The sequence below is a fragment of the Oryzias latipes genome, chromosome 3 (genome assembly GCF_002234675.1).
Source record: "Oryzias latipes chromosome 3, ASM223467v1".
Lineage (NCBI taxonomy): Eukaryota > Metazoa > Chordata > Actinopteri > Beloniformes > Adrianichthyidae > Oryzias > Oryzias latipes.
Window position 1 is genome coordinate 25,749,099 of NC_019861.2, and position 15,695 is coordinate 25,764,793.

The 15,695-nt window shown below is 36.6% G+C and overlaps 1 protein-coding gene across 2 annotated transcripts; it reads left to right on the forward strand.

Annotated features, from left to right (window-relative positions):
• Positions 1–263: 263 nt before the first annotated feature.
• slc7a9 (solute carrier family 7 member 9) lies at positions 264–14,045 on the forward strand. Of its 2 annotated transcripts, none has more exons than XM_004067392.4 (13): positions 264–375; positions 1,300–1,413; positions 5,994–6,141; positions 7,806–8,048; positions 9,234–9,359; positions 9,494–9,593; positions 10,222–10,266; positions 10,484–10,607; positions 10,832–10,935; positions 11,026–11,122; positions 11,618–11,767; positions 12,023–12,197; positions 12,401–14,045. In XM_004067392.4, the coding sequence occupies exons 2-13, from the start codon at positions 1,315–1,317 to the stop codon at positions 12,490–12,492; spliced, it is 1,503 nt and encodes a 500-aa protein (XP_004067440.1). In that variant the 5' UTR covers positions 264–375; positions 1,300–1,314; the 3' UTR covers positions 12,493–14,045. The 2 variants fall into 2 exon arrangements, with proteins under 2 accessions (XP_004067440.1, XP_020555468.1); XM_020699809.2 differs by having other exon boundaries at positions 1,313–1,413.
• Positions 14,046–15,695: the final 1,650 nt, after the last annotated feature.

A 15,695-nucleotide genomic window follows, 5' to 3' on the forward strand; every position in this document is an offset into this window, starting at 1 on the left:
GTATAATTTTTAAGCGCCAAAGTATAGTATGAGTCAAAATCTTCACATTTTTATGGATTAGCTGTGCGACGTCCACATTTTCCTAACTTTATATCCCGCTTCTTTTAAGCTCAGATCAGTGCACTGCTTAGATTTTGATTACCCCCCCCCTGTTTTTTCACTCAGGTCTAGCCAGCTCGTCCAATCACATTAAGGAAACTCCCACCAGAGGAGTGTGTTCGGTCTTCATGAAATCTGTGGTGTTCATTTGCATGAGACATTCCTGGTATCCTTCCTTTAACTTGGCTAAGCATCACCTGCCTTCTCACATCAACCTTTTCTAAAATAAACCTGCATTCAAGTTATTTTTTTACAAAAAATTTCCAAGTGTCTAAGGTAAGTGAAAAAAAAGTTTTTTTATTTTCCACCAGATACTGTGACAAGTATATATTTTTCTTAAGTTCTAGTCTTTATTAAGATTTGTTTGATTATACATTAACACAGAGAGGAGTTAAATATTGTCTCAGCAAGTCAGAGAAGAAGCCAAAATCTTGTAATTTTCAGAATATATAAATACATATGGAATCTTAATTTAATGCCATTTAATTGGATTTTTCAGTCATAGGCTAATATTAGAATTTGTAACATCAGGTTGATCAACATTTTCTTTTTTAAGTGGTATTGATACAAAACTGTTCCCTAAAAACACACATCTAGTCTTCTCTATTTATTGCAGGTACTGCTTGTTTTAAAAAATGTGCTTCAGTGATTGAACTTTGGAGAAAAGTTTTCATAAGACACCCAGAAAGAGATGGAACATGGCACACTGGTTACCAAAACAGTCCTGGTGAATCTGCTGATGTGTGCAGAATTTAACTTCAAATCTATCTACAAGACTTCACTGAATGTATCATTCTTATTTATCATTTCTTCGGCTTTAAGCAAAAACGTTAACTTATATTTGAATTACAGTAGTAGTTTTTGGTTCACAGTGCCGCTGCCAGTCTAAAATGTTTAAAAAAAAGATGAATTCCTTTACTTAGACTAAACTATTCCAGTGGAAATCTTTGCAGCTGCTCGAAATGTACAATAGTGGATTAAAAATGCAAAATAATCTTGTGTAAGTGAATCCTTACAGAAGAATTTACTTCGATCTGAACGTCATTCATTATCTAAAATAGATAAAACTTTACAGACAGTAAAGCTTCTCGGCTGTAAATCTTATCATGCATGGTGACCTGTGTGATAACCTGTGATTGTGACAACAAAGACAAGCTGCAAAATTTAACCCAAATGGCACGACATTGCTTTTTTATAAAGCGTCTGCTGACAGGCATGGGAGAAGGAAGTATCAAGAAGAGGCAGCCGCACAACGGCACCACTGGTCCCACCGAAAAGGAAAAGACTGAGAAGGCCACAGCGCTTCAAAAAGATGTGAGTCTGCGCCTGCTTGGCTGTCCTTGTGAGTTCCTGAGAAAGAGCCTTTTTGAATGTTCACACCATACAATCCCATTATCTGTCCTTTTTTGCTCAGAGGAGTGCTGAAACCGAGTACCAGGCTGTACCACAAAAATGTCAGCAAATTAACCCAAGCAATCATTCAAACCCTGGAACTGTCCAGGCGCCTTAAATTCCTGAGCTTCTAAGTAAATGTAAAGGAACCACAACATCGGAAAACTGGAAATTATGATGAGAAAAGTAATTTTTTTAAACGTTTCACAAACATACTGCAAAAGAAAGTGAGACAAACTGCTATGAACCCACTCCAAAAACAAAAATGGTAAACGTCATTTTAACTCAAGACGGCAGGTCATAACATTACGAAACTCTCTATTCTTCATCTTTTCTACCTTTACACCAGCATTAATGATATTTTTTGGTGACAGGGGAAACCTGACGTAACAGAAAGTGATTAATTAAGCTTCTTATGTGTCTGCCCGTCTAACGTAAGCAGCTTCTGATGATGCTTCCCTAGGTTTCTTATAGTTGGCAGCACCACAGCTATATGTTGGCTTTCTAATAATTGGTGTATTTCACAGAGGTTGGGATTTTCTGTTCTTTTTATGCAAAGAAACCCACACAAATGATTAGTAGATATGTTGAGAGAAGGAGGTTAGGAATTGTTCTACAGCATCAGATGAAACTATCCCAGAAAGAATAATCAGATGAATAATCCCAGAAATAATGCAGAAAATTATCAATGTCAAAGTAGATTTTCAAAGTAAAAGCATTAGCCTTGAGATTGTATTTATGATATTTGATCTACAAATAATTAAAAGTCTATTTGGAAATACAGACAAACAGAAGGCTCCTGTTGTGCATCGCCGTAAACACATTTGTTCTTATCTTTATTCTAAACATAGAACCGCAATAACATGAATCATGCCTTTCTCCTGAGCTATAATTTCAACACACCTGTATCTAACACTTACCTAACAACCCATACTCAACTGGCAGAACCATCAATTTTTCCATTGACGTCCAGACAGAATAATAATCCCTGTAAAATAATCCCAGATGTAGACAGCATCTTTTTTCATAATGCATTTGCAAAACAGTTTTCTGGCAGTGAGAAACTACAAAACCTCTAGCTAAGTTTTTGTCTGGTAAAATTATATTGTAAGTTCAGGTCAATCTGACCTTTCAGCTGAACAAATTCAGGAAACCAAATCATAACTTTTTACATAAATATAGTAAAATTATTATTTTTGATGGATCATTTTTATCTTTTTAAATCTTTAATTAGATTTATTCAATGTCAAACAAAAGTTCTATTAAAGTTTTATTTGAAAGTTTTTATTGTATTCACAGGACAGCAATTTTTTCAGCACGTCAAAATCCTTAGAGATGCTATTACCTTTATTGTATTGTGATAAACCCACCTCTAATTTATGTATTGTGTTCCTTTAAAAATACATAACATCAATTGAGCATTCAGTTTTTTTTAACCACTGAATTGAGTTAGTTCAGTTCAATCAACTCCAGCTAAACTCACATCATAAAAATAATTAAAAGGAAATTAAAACATTTTCAGAGATTCTTTTCAAGATGTTAACTTTTTTTGTGTTGTTTTTCTTTGCAATTGTAATGTGGAGAACATACAGAAATTTAATCAGGCTTTTAGCCAAATTTTGTTTATTTGCGCATGCAGAGTTGTATTTGTAATTGTTATTAGCACCAAAATTATTTCTTTTTCACTTTATGAAAAAGTAGATAAATATTTTTACATTATCAGATGCAACACCTGAAACCCCCAGTACACTTGCGGAGCACATTTTACTCCTAAGGTCTTGTCCAACAGATCAGATTGGAATTCAATTATTTTGAAGGCTACAAAAAGCACATCATGACTTTAAAAACATATAAATGATTACTGGAAACTGCAAGCTAACCCCACATATGGCCAGAACAAACTACTTTGCTCCTCCAACGATACATTTCCTATGTAGAAATACATGAGGATGCTGCCCATTCAAATGGGTAATTGACTGAAATATAGTGAACTGCCAGCGTGTGGGGATTTGGGAAGGTTGGGGGTTTTAGACATTTTAAACAAAAATGTAATGTGTGCTCACAAATGTGTATGTTGGGGTAAAAAGTGTTTTTTCGCTCAATGATTGTAATTATAAGATTTAAAAAAAAAATCTTGGTATAATTGTACAAAAATAAGAACTTGGTCAACAATAAAAGTTCACCGCAATACTTAGTAAGGTAATCCTGGTTATCAATTAGGTCTGACGTTTCCTGTAGGTCTTTACCAGGTTTGCACAAAGTGCACCTGCTGCCTTGGTCCAGTCTTCCATGAAGCTGATGTTTTGGGGCAACACAGACTTTCAACTCCCTCCACAGATTCTTTACTGGATTTAGGTCCAGAAACTGGCCAGGCCTCTCAAGTACCTTGGGAAGCTTTTTTTTTGTAGCCGCTCCTTTATTGTCTGTTATGTTTGGGATCATTGTAATTTTGGAACCAGGGCACGTTTCATCCTCAATGGGCTCACCAATGGAAGGTGATTTTTGCCCCACATCTTAGCATTCATGGACGCATTCCTCATTTCCTTAAAATGCATCAGTCATCTGGTTCCCTTAGAAGAAAGGCAGCTCCAAAGCATGATGTTTCCACCTCCATGTTTCACCGTGGATGTGGTGTTCTTGAAATGGAACTCAGGTCTCATCTGACCACACGACATTCACCCATTCCTCCTCTGGATCATTCAGATGGTCTTTGGGAAACCTTGAATGGGCCTGGACATGTTCGTGTCTTTGCAGGGGGATCTTAAGAGTACAGCAGGATTTTAATCCATGAAAATTTAGCGTGTTACTCCTTTATTACATGGTCTTTATTATCAGTTCCTCCCTTGTAGTTCTGAGATCTTTCCTTACCTTCATAGAATAATTTGTACCCCACCAGGTGAGAGGTTGCATGGAGCCCCAGGTAGGAGGAAGCTGCCAATGATTTTTGTAGTTGATTTCGTCTCACCAAGTTGCTTCCTTATTGTAGATTTGTTCCGCCTAGTTCTGTTCAGTTGTACAATCTTAGTGTCCTTGGACAGATCTTTGGTTACTGATAGCCAGTTTGAATATTAATATAAAAATATGTATCGCCTGCACCTTTGTATAGATAAATTCTTTTAAAACATACAATGTGATTTTCTCGATTCTTTTTTTACATTCTGTCTCTCACAGTTAGTTTCTATATGATAAACATTACAGACCTTTTTTCATTTTTTGTCGAACAACTCATAGATCAGCAAGTATTTTTTGCCCCACTACTTTAGTAGATATAGTGTTGCAACATATATCTGGTCATCATACTCAGTGTGATGGTGTTTGGTTTAAAAATACTCTAGATTCTCATTTGTTATGCTGCATCAATGTTACTTAACCAGGTGAAATTGATAAAGCCCATCCAGCACATGACAATAATTTATATCACAGTTTTTTAAAACATAAACCTTTCTAGTTGTTAAACCCAATAAAACACACACACACACAGACGGCGGTAATCATCATCTGTCACGCAAAGAACTTCATCTGGATTTATACTTTTGATTTATTCCATTGCAAAACTGAGCCGCTCAAGTTGCTGCACCAATTACTGATCATAAAGTTGTAAATGAAGTTAAAAAAAGAGTTTCATTTATGCAAGATGTAGTAAATGGTTTATCACTAAATCAAGATTGCACAAAGATAAATATCATGTCAAGACACTGCTCAACTTGGTGGAATGCAGGCCCTTCAAACTTTGTGCGCTGATAGTTCTTGTACACTTATGGAGACTAATCCAGGCCATAAAGATTTGAAAGCCAAATAAAGCAATTTCTTTGGTTTTATTTGGGTGTTGATCTGGGTGTTATTGGTGTCTGAATCTTCCTTCAGTTCTACTACAAGCTTAGTTAAGTCTATTGTGGCCACTTTGTTCACAATGACCATTTCAATAGTAAGTATTTTATTATTCTGTCCGTAATTATCCAAGTTTCCATTGTTAGTGAATGCACCGTGCCGAAAGCTTCCAGCCTCATCATTCTGATTAGTCCTTCATCTAAGCCCCGCCTCCACACGCCAGAAAGGGGACAAAAGTTAAAAACCTTTAGATTGAAGAAAGAAAGAAAAAAAATTTTAAAGTGAAAAAAAAAAAATGTTGAAACTGAAACCTAAAAACAGAAAATTTGAAGCTGAAAATATTGAAGTTTTTGCAGATAGTTTCAGACACTTTTTCAGATTTACACCAATATTTCAGCTTGAATTTTTCAAGTTATTTTATACTATTTTATACTATTTATGGGTTTCAGATCTTTTATTTCCCCGATTTGGCTCCATAGACCCTCCCTGCCTTCATCTAATTTGATCTTGACGTTGGAAAATGATTGCAATAGTAGACTTGTAGACATGTAGACTAAGATGAAGTCATTCAATGTACACTAAGTGTTCAAACATACAGCTTCTTGCAGTGATGACAACTGAACATATTTCTTCTTGTTCTGTGTTTTTTTTAACCTTGCCTTGCGAGTGCTCAGGTTGGCCTGCTGAGTGGGATTTGTCTAATTGTTGGAACCATGATTGGCTCAGGGATTTTCATTTCTCCCAAGTCTGTTTTGCTCTATTCTGGATCTGTGGGACCTTGCCTCCTCATCTGGACAGCCTGTGGAGTGTTATCCACTTTAGGTGAGACTGACTTTGTTCCAGAAATATTTATGATTTCAAGTGCTGTTTATACATTTAACTTTTAGTTTTCTCTTTAAAAATCCTAGTACCTAGATGTGTATATAAAGCAAGAAGTTCCAGTTTTTCATAACTTGCCTGTTCATGGGGTAATCTATCACCAATTATCCAGAGATCAAGAAATGTCTGAAGGAAATTTAGAAAACCCAACTTTTTAGGCATTTTTCCCCTAATACCATTTATTTATTAACATGCAATTGTTTTTTTTAGTCAATGTTTTGTTGGGTCACAGCTGGCCTTGCACTTCTAAAAGTAGGTAGAATGGCTGTGGGGAATCTCAGTAACTTTTGCTGCTGTCCCATGTTATGACACCACAAGATGATTAGCTGTGACCGAGGTCAAAGATGAGACACCAATCCAGAGCGAAAGAAAAAAAGAACACATGAAGAAACCAGATCTTCTCTTTTCTGTCCTATCTAAAGCTGAATGAGTCAATGTGGTGACTTGGGCGGCTCACATGAAATACTTCATAATTTCATATATAATCTTTTTTTTCATGTGACAATTGATCATAACTTTTATTACCACATGAATTTAATTTTCTCTTCTTTTGCACAATTTATTTTTTCCATAGTTCCAGTATTCTTAGAAACTCTAAGATCACACACACACATTTAGACCATCTTTGTTTTTGCAAGTTTATTTCTGAAAGAACTGCAGTTGGTAGTCAAAGTTTAATGAAGACCATAAAATCCCACTGTGGCATGCTTAAAAAAGTAATTTTAGTGTAGCACGTTCTAGAATCTGGATGCAAAGGACTTTGTCCTCTGGTTTTCAGGGTAGTAAATGTTAATGAGTATCAGCAGCACAAACACGCAGATTGCAAATTACCAACATTGTTAAATGTTTTACATATGTAATTAGGAGAAGATGGGAACGCCAACATGGTTACGTTTTGACAAATCAAGCAGGTTTAAAGGAACCGTAACATGAAGCATAATTATAGAAAACAACATGGAAATTTCAAGTAAAAAAAAAGAGTAGGATATTATTAAAAGCGAAAGGTGTCATTAAAGTTAAAGAGCCATCGATTTACATGAGTGTGCACAGCTTTTGACCTATTTTTCTGATGGAATGGTAGTTATCTGTTTCTGTTGGGATATCTTTGGTAATTTATTCTTCGGGTCCAACCCATGGCTAAGCGTGAAACGAGATTGAGCCTTATTTTTGTTGTTTGGTAAGGCTTTTTTTTTCTCCAGCTTTTTTCCAGGGTTAGTGGAGAAAATCTACAGCCAAACCACTGCTTGGGCGGATTTCCTGCTTTGCTATTGACAAAAAAATCCATTCATTTTCACAAATACTGGTCAGCTGTTTAACAAGAACTAGAGTCTCTTCCATGATTCATTAGGTGATAAATGGGATAGGATCAGAAGAATTCAATGTTTTTGAAATGTGGAAAACTAAAGACCATACAAATTCAACCAATTAAAGCTAATTATTCAAAGCTAATGCTTAATTAAAAGCAAAAAAAATATATGTATCAAATATGTAAAAAAAAGTTGATCAAAAACAGAGGATGACGAATTTTAAATGATTGTTGTAACTCTCTGTTTCTTTCTCCATGTCTATTTGTTTATGTGCTTCTATCTGGACATTTGTTGTTTCAGGAGCTCTGTGTTATGCTGAACTTGGTACCATGATCACCAAGTCTGGGGGAGAGTATCCCTATCTGATGGAGGCTTTTGGCTCCATAGTGGCTTACCTCTACTCCTGGACCACAGTCATTGTTCTAAAGCCATCCTCCTTTGCTATCATCGCTTTGAGCTTCGCAGAATACACAGCTACTCCTTTTTACCCTGGCTGTACTCCTCCTACTGTGATCATCAAGTGTCTGGCTATAGCGTCTCTTTGTAAGTGCAAGCTTGGAAGTTATCAACTAAAATTGACTGTTTGTGCACTGTTAAAAAGTCATAAAAAGAGAAAAACAACATTTTTTTTTACCATAATAGTTGAAAACTTTAGAAACAGAATAGCTCATTTTGTTCTTTGTAGCTCTGCTGAAAGTTGGCATTTGTGAAAGGACACAAATGTCTTCTTCACTGAATTGGAGTATAAAGCAAGTCAAAGTTAAAAAAAGCAGGTCAAATGAGTAATTATCTTCTTCACACAATAAATAGTCCTTTATACCAGGGGTCAACCTGCCACTCCATGGCCACATCCATCTCTTTTATTTATTGGGTTTGTTGTTATGGTTTATTTCTTTTAGTTAATTAGGTTTTAACTACACGGTGGCGCAGTGGTTAGCGCTCTTGCTCTTGCCTCACAGCTAGAAGGCCCCTGGTTCAAGTCAAAAATACAACATCAACATGGGGCCTTTCTGTGTGGAGTTTGCATGTTCTCCCCGTATATGCGTGGGTTTTCTCCGGGATCTCCGGCTTCCTCCCACCGTCCAAAAACATGCTTCATAGGTTGATTGGCAACTCTAAATTGTCCAATAGGTGTGAGTGTGATAGTGAATGGATGTGTGGTTGAAGATATTCTACCCTGCGACAGACTGGCGAACCAGTCCAGGGCATCCCTTACCTACGCCCAAGTGGCCGGGATAGGCTCCGGCAACCCCGTGACCCCGAAAGGGAATAAACGGTTAAGAAGATAAATGAATGAATGAAAAGGTTTAATCAATTCTGTTTAATTCTTAACAAGTCAAATAACTGATCAAAATGATAGTAAAAAGTTTAATCTACGGTCCATCCATCCATCCATCCATCCATGCTGGATTTTTAATGTTGCAGCAGGAGGATCTTATTTGACTCAGGGAAGATTTTATTTTGAAAGGAACTTAAATGTGCTTCTGGCAAAAGTAAAAACAAAAGTCCGTTATTTACAGACAAATATGACCCTGGTCTTTTTCAATTATTGTAAATATTCAAGAGGGCTAAAGGTCTTAAAATATGAAGAAAGTGTATTTTTTCTAAACATAAAGTAGGACTTTGCAGATTTCGCTTGGTCAGTAAGAAACCAGACCAAATGGCTCTTCTAGCATTATAGGCTACAGACCACTGGTTTATATTGATGCTGTTTTTATTTATTTTCAGTGATAATTGTCGCTATCAACTGTATAAGCGTCAAACTGGCAAGCTACGTGCAGAACTTCTTCACAGCAGCCAAGCTTGTCATCATTCTCGTCATTGTAGTGGCTGGTATTGTTTTATTAGCTCAAGGTAAGCCCTGTTAAAATTCAAATTGTTTGTGGTTTATAGCTGTGTTCCTTAAATATCTTATTAACCAAATTTAAAAAGTTTTTAATACTTAAAAAAAATGTGTCTTTGAAATCAAATGTTTTGTCTGTCTCCAGGAAAGACACAGAACTTGTCAAATGCCTTTGACGGCTCATCAATGTCTTTTGGAGCGATTGGACTTGCCTTTTATAATGGTCTTTGGGCTTATGACGGATGGTAACAATTATGCTCAATTCACTATGGTGTTTTTGTGGAGATGCTAACAACCCTTGCATTGAAATTGATATCATTTTCATCTTCCTGTGGCATCAATCATTTCATCCAGAAAGGTTACCAAGAAAAAAAAAAACGTATTATTTACTTTGGCCTTCTGTGATTCCTATTTTAAATTACAACATGTCACTATTTCACAACAATATTTAAAATTTTGTGGGAATTTTGGGAGTTTGCTATGAGACGGGGACTAGACACTTACATGACAGCACTGGCAGGTTTGATGTCCAAAGAATATCACTTCCCTTCTAAGTCCACTGTGTGGCATGAGAGAGCTGTGTTTCCGGCTGCAACTTTGGAAGCTATTTGTCACAATAGGCAACAAACTCCCTGTTAGAAATCAGTGCTGCTTTAATATTGTGTACCTTTTGGTTGTGCAGACTGAAGAATTTTACAAACATTAAAAACAAAAGGCTGAAAAATTGTATTCTCCGTAAAACCACAGTCTGTTTATGAAAAGCATCAATTTTAAGGGAAATAAACAATGTAACTATAAATCTAGAATTTTTTCAGAGCATAAAGCAAATCCATACTTCTCTTAACTATTTATTTTCTATTTTTTTCCCTTCAGGAATCAATTAAATTTTATCACAGAGGAACTGAGAAACCCATACAGGTAAAAATCACCCCCTTTATAAATGCTTTTACAATTTTACTGTTAATTTTAGTCAACCTAGAGGTAAAAATTGTCTTGTCATCACCATTTTGGATCAGAATATTTAAAGAAGGAAATACCAGTTTGGATCCAGTTCACATGAACATGCTTGCCAAAAAAAAAGAAAAACCCCTATGTGTGATGTTAAAATGTGGAAATATTTCTCTTTCCATCTCAGAAATTTGCCCCTGGCCATCATCATTGGGATTCCTTTGGTAACTGTGTGCTATGTTTTGGTCAACATTGCCTACTTCACGGTTTTGACCCCCTCTGAACTACTGGTGTCTCCAGCTGTGGCTGTGGTAAGGACAACGGGGTGTTTTAACGCAAGACCCAAGAGCTGCAAAAGCTTAAATTAGGCTTTAATTACTCATCAGTACAGGAAAACATAAAATATTAATAGGCTTAAATGAAAACTTTGGAATCCATTTCTTCTATGTAATGCTTGATGATCATTTTTGTCTTCATTATGTTAGTTCAATTCTTTCTTCTTGTCTCTCTAAAGGATTTGTTTGTGCCTCCATAGACTTTTGGAGACAGAGTGCTTTACCCTTTGTCTTGGATTGTTCCCCTCTTTGTTGCCTTCTCCACCTTTGGAGCTGCTAACGGGAGCTGCTTCACTGCTGGGAGGTAAAACGAGCAGATCAAGGTCACGTTCTGCACATGCATGCAGAACCTTACTGTGTGTGTGACAGTAAATTTGTCATTCTTTCCCCTTAGACTGGCATTTGTTTCCGGAAGAGAAGGTCACATGGTGAAAATTTTGTCCTATGTTAGCCTGAGGCGCTACACCCCATCACCTGCTCTTATTTTTAATGTAGGTACTAACACAATCCATTTTGCTCTTATTGCATGTAGAATCCTTGGTTTATTAAAATGTGTTTATTAATGTCTAAGATTTGAATTAATTAAAGTTTGAACTAATTCATATATCAATAAATCATGTTTAGGGGTAAGATTTAAAAATTTTTTTTTCTTGTTTTCAATCTTTACTGAATAACATTGATGTTGACTATGTACTGTCTCTTGATTTATGTTCATTTTTTTATTTTCCTCAGTGTTTGGCTTTTCTTTGTTTTTTTTAAATATTTGAAATAAAGTAAAACATGTATATAAGGCTGGAAACCTTTAACTATGATACGGATTTTGGTTAGTGTACTCAGATTTTTTGAGCACAGTTTGCAAAATCAGGTTTCAAAGATCATATTGAAAATGTTTACTATTCTGCTTAATTTGAAAGGATTTTCAGAATAAAACAGTTACTTTAATTGAGGTATTTCATTTCAAAATGTGGGATTTCTCTCTCTTTTAGGGTATTTTGTCTTTATTCTACATCATTCCAGCTGACATCAACAGCCTCATAAACTACTTCAGCTTTGCTCAGTGGGCGTTCTATGGTCTGACGGCGTTGTCTCTTATAGTGATGCGCTTCACCAGGAAGGAACTGCACAGACCTGTTAGGGTGAGGCCTATAGAGCGGAACTGATGCTTGTTTGTTTTTTATTGTCATTGATTTTGGTTTTGCAATAATTCAGATAACACCTCTTAACACAACTATTACCGTAATCAATAACATATATTAAATAAAATGTATTTCAGCTCTTTTTTCTGTTATTGACATGAAGAAAGAGCTTTCACTTTTTACTTCCAGTCTTTGGTGCAAAAAAGAGCAAATTTTTACAATGGATTTTTTTTCTGTGTGTTTGACTATCTGCAGGTGCCAATTGTCATAGCTGCCCTGATTGTTGTGGTCTCTTGCTATCTCGTCTTGGCTCCAATTATTGATCAGCCAGAACTTGAGTACCTTTACTGTACAATCTTCATCTTTAGTGGACTCATCCTTTACTATCCCTTTGTCTATCTTAAACCCAGATGGGCACGCAGGATCATGAGTAAGTTAAAAGTTTGGTTACATTTCTCCACCAAAAACAGTGATTTAGGAAAAAAATCTTCAAATTTTATTTATGAACTGAAACGAAAGTTTAAAAGCATGTCAACAAAAGTTTCACAGAAGATTGATGAAGTGGTGTTGTGGTTAGAGGAAAGCCGGGATCTTTTGGATCTGATGTGATCTCTGGTCTCCACTCTTCTATAGGGCCCATCACCATGCACCTCCAGCTGTTCATGGAGGTAGTTCCTCCAGAAGATTATGAACCTGAGGACCCTATGAAGTCTGTGAAGTTCTAAAAAAAGCATCTCCAGCTTGATGTGTGGAGTTCTTGGTCCACACCTACGTGGACCCCAGTGACGACCAGAGTCAGACAGACCACGCCTCTTCTGAAAAAACGGCAGACACAAAGTTCTTCAAGCTGTGCCTCCGAATCAGTCATGTGAAGTTTGAGAACAAAGCTCATTAATAGTCTCTCTGAAGTATCACCTAAGAATACAGTTACTCTCTGCACACATCTTCCCTTTGGGGAAATCCCCCAACGGCATCAACTAAATCAGCTCAAACAGATTCCAATGGCACCACCTTTCATAGCAAAAAAAAAAAAAATTCCAAAGAAGACTGGAGGCAAGCACTACTGTAGGTACTGTATTTCTAAGGGCTTCAGTTTAGAGGCATGGGGGATACTGCTGAAAGTATTAAAGGGTGAAGGACATTAAGCCTCTGCAGATCATGCCACAGAAAATGACAACATTTTGCTCCTGAGGATAAAAGTGAAAATATTGAGGAGTCTTCTATGATGCATGTGTAAAGACTAAATTCACGCTCACTGGTAGCACAACTTGTAGTAATTCTGTTTTTGTTGACTTGGTGTTTGATTACAGATATTTATGTTGATGATCATACAGGTTGTTTGAAATTAACCCTTTCAGTTAAACCGGGCATGTCCAAAGTCCGGCCTAGGGGTCACATGATTTTGTTCAAATTTTTACTGACCCACCATAAAATCATACTGTCATAAAATCAATAACATGCAGCCCACAGCACATTTGATTTATTGATTTGTGATTGGCTAAATGATGTTATAAGCCGCTGTAAACATGTGGCAAAAACCTGTGACCTTAAGAGCCTTTAAGGTCAAACAAACAGATTTATTTGTTTCAAAACAACAATGATTATACTTCTGAAGGAGATAACTATTTGTGTTATTTTCATGTTCACATGATTTAAATTTTGAAGTTTACTGTATGAAACATTTCATATACCGTAAACCCAAATTTATTGTTGACAAAAGGCTTTTTTTTCTCCAGACAGACTTTTTCTTCATTTTAACTCTGCCCACAAGTTCACAGTAATCTGAGTAAAAAATTATTTACATGCATTTCTGTTCTATGTGAAGAAATTAAACATTACAAACATTTTTTTAAATTAAATAGTTCATTTGCATTTAATATTTTTAAAAGGCTTCAAAGAATGCAAGCCGAATGGTTGGCCCTCACACCTCTTTGCAAAAAGTTTGAACACCCCTGGTTTAAACAAAATGTGAGAAAATGTAAACTTACAATGTACTCATTTTGAACAAGTATTTATTAAGAAAGGGACACTGCATTTTAAATATCATTAAAAAACAAAGTGTAAATATACCAGATTCTAACCATAGGCTAATTTCCATCTGCAGTCCCCCGGTAGGTTGATGTTTTTGAAGAGATAAAACAGATTTTAGGGAGGAAGAAATGACACATGAGAATGTAAATTAGAGTGAAAGGGAATAAAATACAAATAGAAATATAAAACTAAGTATAATGTTTTCATATCAAGCTGTTAACCAATAAAATGCTCTGATTCCTAGTCACATGTGATTACACATTTGGGATTTCTGAATCCGCAGTTTCAATTGTGTTTTAAAGATGACAAAACCTGTGCCTTCTCTTATTGTAATAGGTATGCTGTTGCAGAAAGTCAAAACCTGGTAAGACAAAATGTTTTGTGAGATAGACGTTCACCTGAATGGGAGTTCACAGTCCCGTCTGACAGTGGCTCGAGTTTGAAGACTCCCTAGATTTCTGTTTCACAAATTCATTTAATGGCGGAGGGGCTAAACCTAGGAGCTTTTATTTGCCAAGACAGACATTTGTCAACAGTCAAAGATTGTAATTTCACGGCTCTTTTGTAGCAGAATTTAGCAGGTCTAAGAATAGAGGACAGAATTTCGGTGAGTGGAGTGTCCCTGCCCCAGGTGGAGGAGTTTAAATATCTTGGGGACTTGTTTACGAGTGAGGGAAGACCGGAGCCCAAGACTGACAGGGGGATCGGAGCAGCGCCCATAGTTAAGGGGTTGCTGTACTGGTCCATTGTGGTGAAGAGAGAGCTGAGCCAGAAAGCAAAACTCTTAGTTTACTGGTGGATCTTCGTTCCTATACTCACCTATGGTCATGAGCTCTGGGTCATCTCTCAGGGTCCCCCCAGAGGAGCTGGAGGAAGTGGCCGGGGAGAGGGAGGTCTGGGCATCTTTGCTTAGACTGCCACCCCGGCAGCATCCATTATACAAATTTCTCAGCAGAGAGAAGATTGTTTCATAAACAGGGCCAGGGCGGCCCATTCCCCCTGCTTCGATTAATACCATATTGTATTAATATTGATATCCTAAAAATTTTGATTTTCTATTATTATTATCATTGTTATTTTTATTATTACCATCTTTCTAGTAAAATGTTTGAATTAAATCTCAATAACAATATCAATTAGATGCAAGCAGGCTGCAAGAAGTTAGAAGCTGGGGAAAGTAGGTGCGCTGGGCTTTTGTCCTCTGTTCTCATCTAGTTCTCTCCTCTATTATTTATCATTAATTTATCATTTAGTTCCCCATGCCTCTGTTGGTGGAGTGCGATTCATATGTTGTCCCTCTTTGTGATTCCAGGTTTTAAGTTGGCTCGTCTGTTCCCCTGTACCTGGCCATGGACTTTGCCTCTGGCTTGTCTCGCGCCCACACCCATCCCCCAGTCCCATCTTGATAAGGCCCATCTGCCACACTATTCAAACATGTAGTTGTAGATTTAGATAAACAAATTCTTCTCTAAGAGTTCTGGGAAATTGCCTCTCCATCCTGGGAGAGGATCCCTCTTTCATGTGGACATCCCTGAAGTGTTTTCATTATTTTTCTTTTACCGGAATCTGTTTTTTTAGGAGTTTTTTATTACTAAGAAGGAGGGTCTAAGGACAGGGATGCCCAGTTTAGCTTAGTTTGTTTGGTTTTGCAACTACCTAATGAATTTAAAACTAATTTCATGTTCTTATACAATTACCAGTATGAAGTCCATTTAGACAACTATTGTTGTAATATTGGATTATATTAATAAAATTGAAGTGAAATAATCCCACCTTGTTGACTGTTGGAAAAGTGACTTGATATTATGATGTTAGAACTGAAAAATGGACTCACAAAGGAAGCAGGCTTTCTCACAACCTTTTCTAGTTATTTGTCGCCCTCTAGTGGTGATTAACA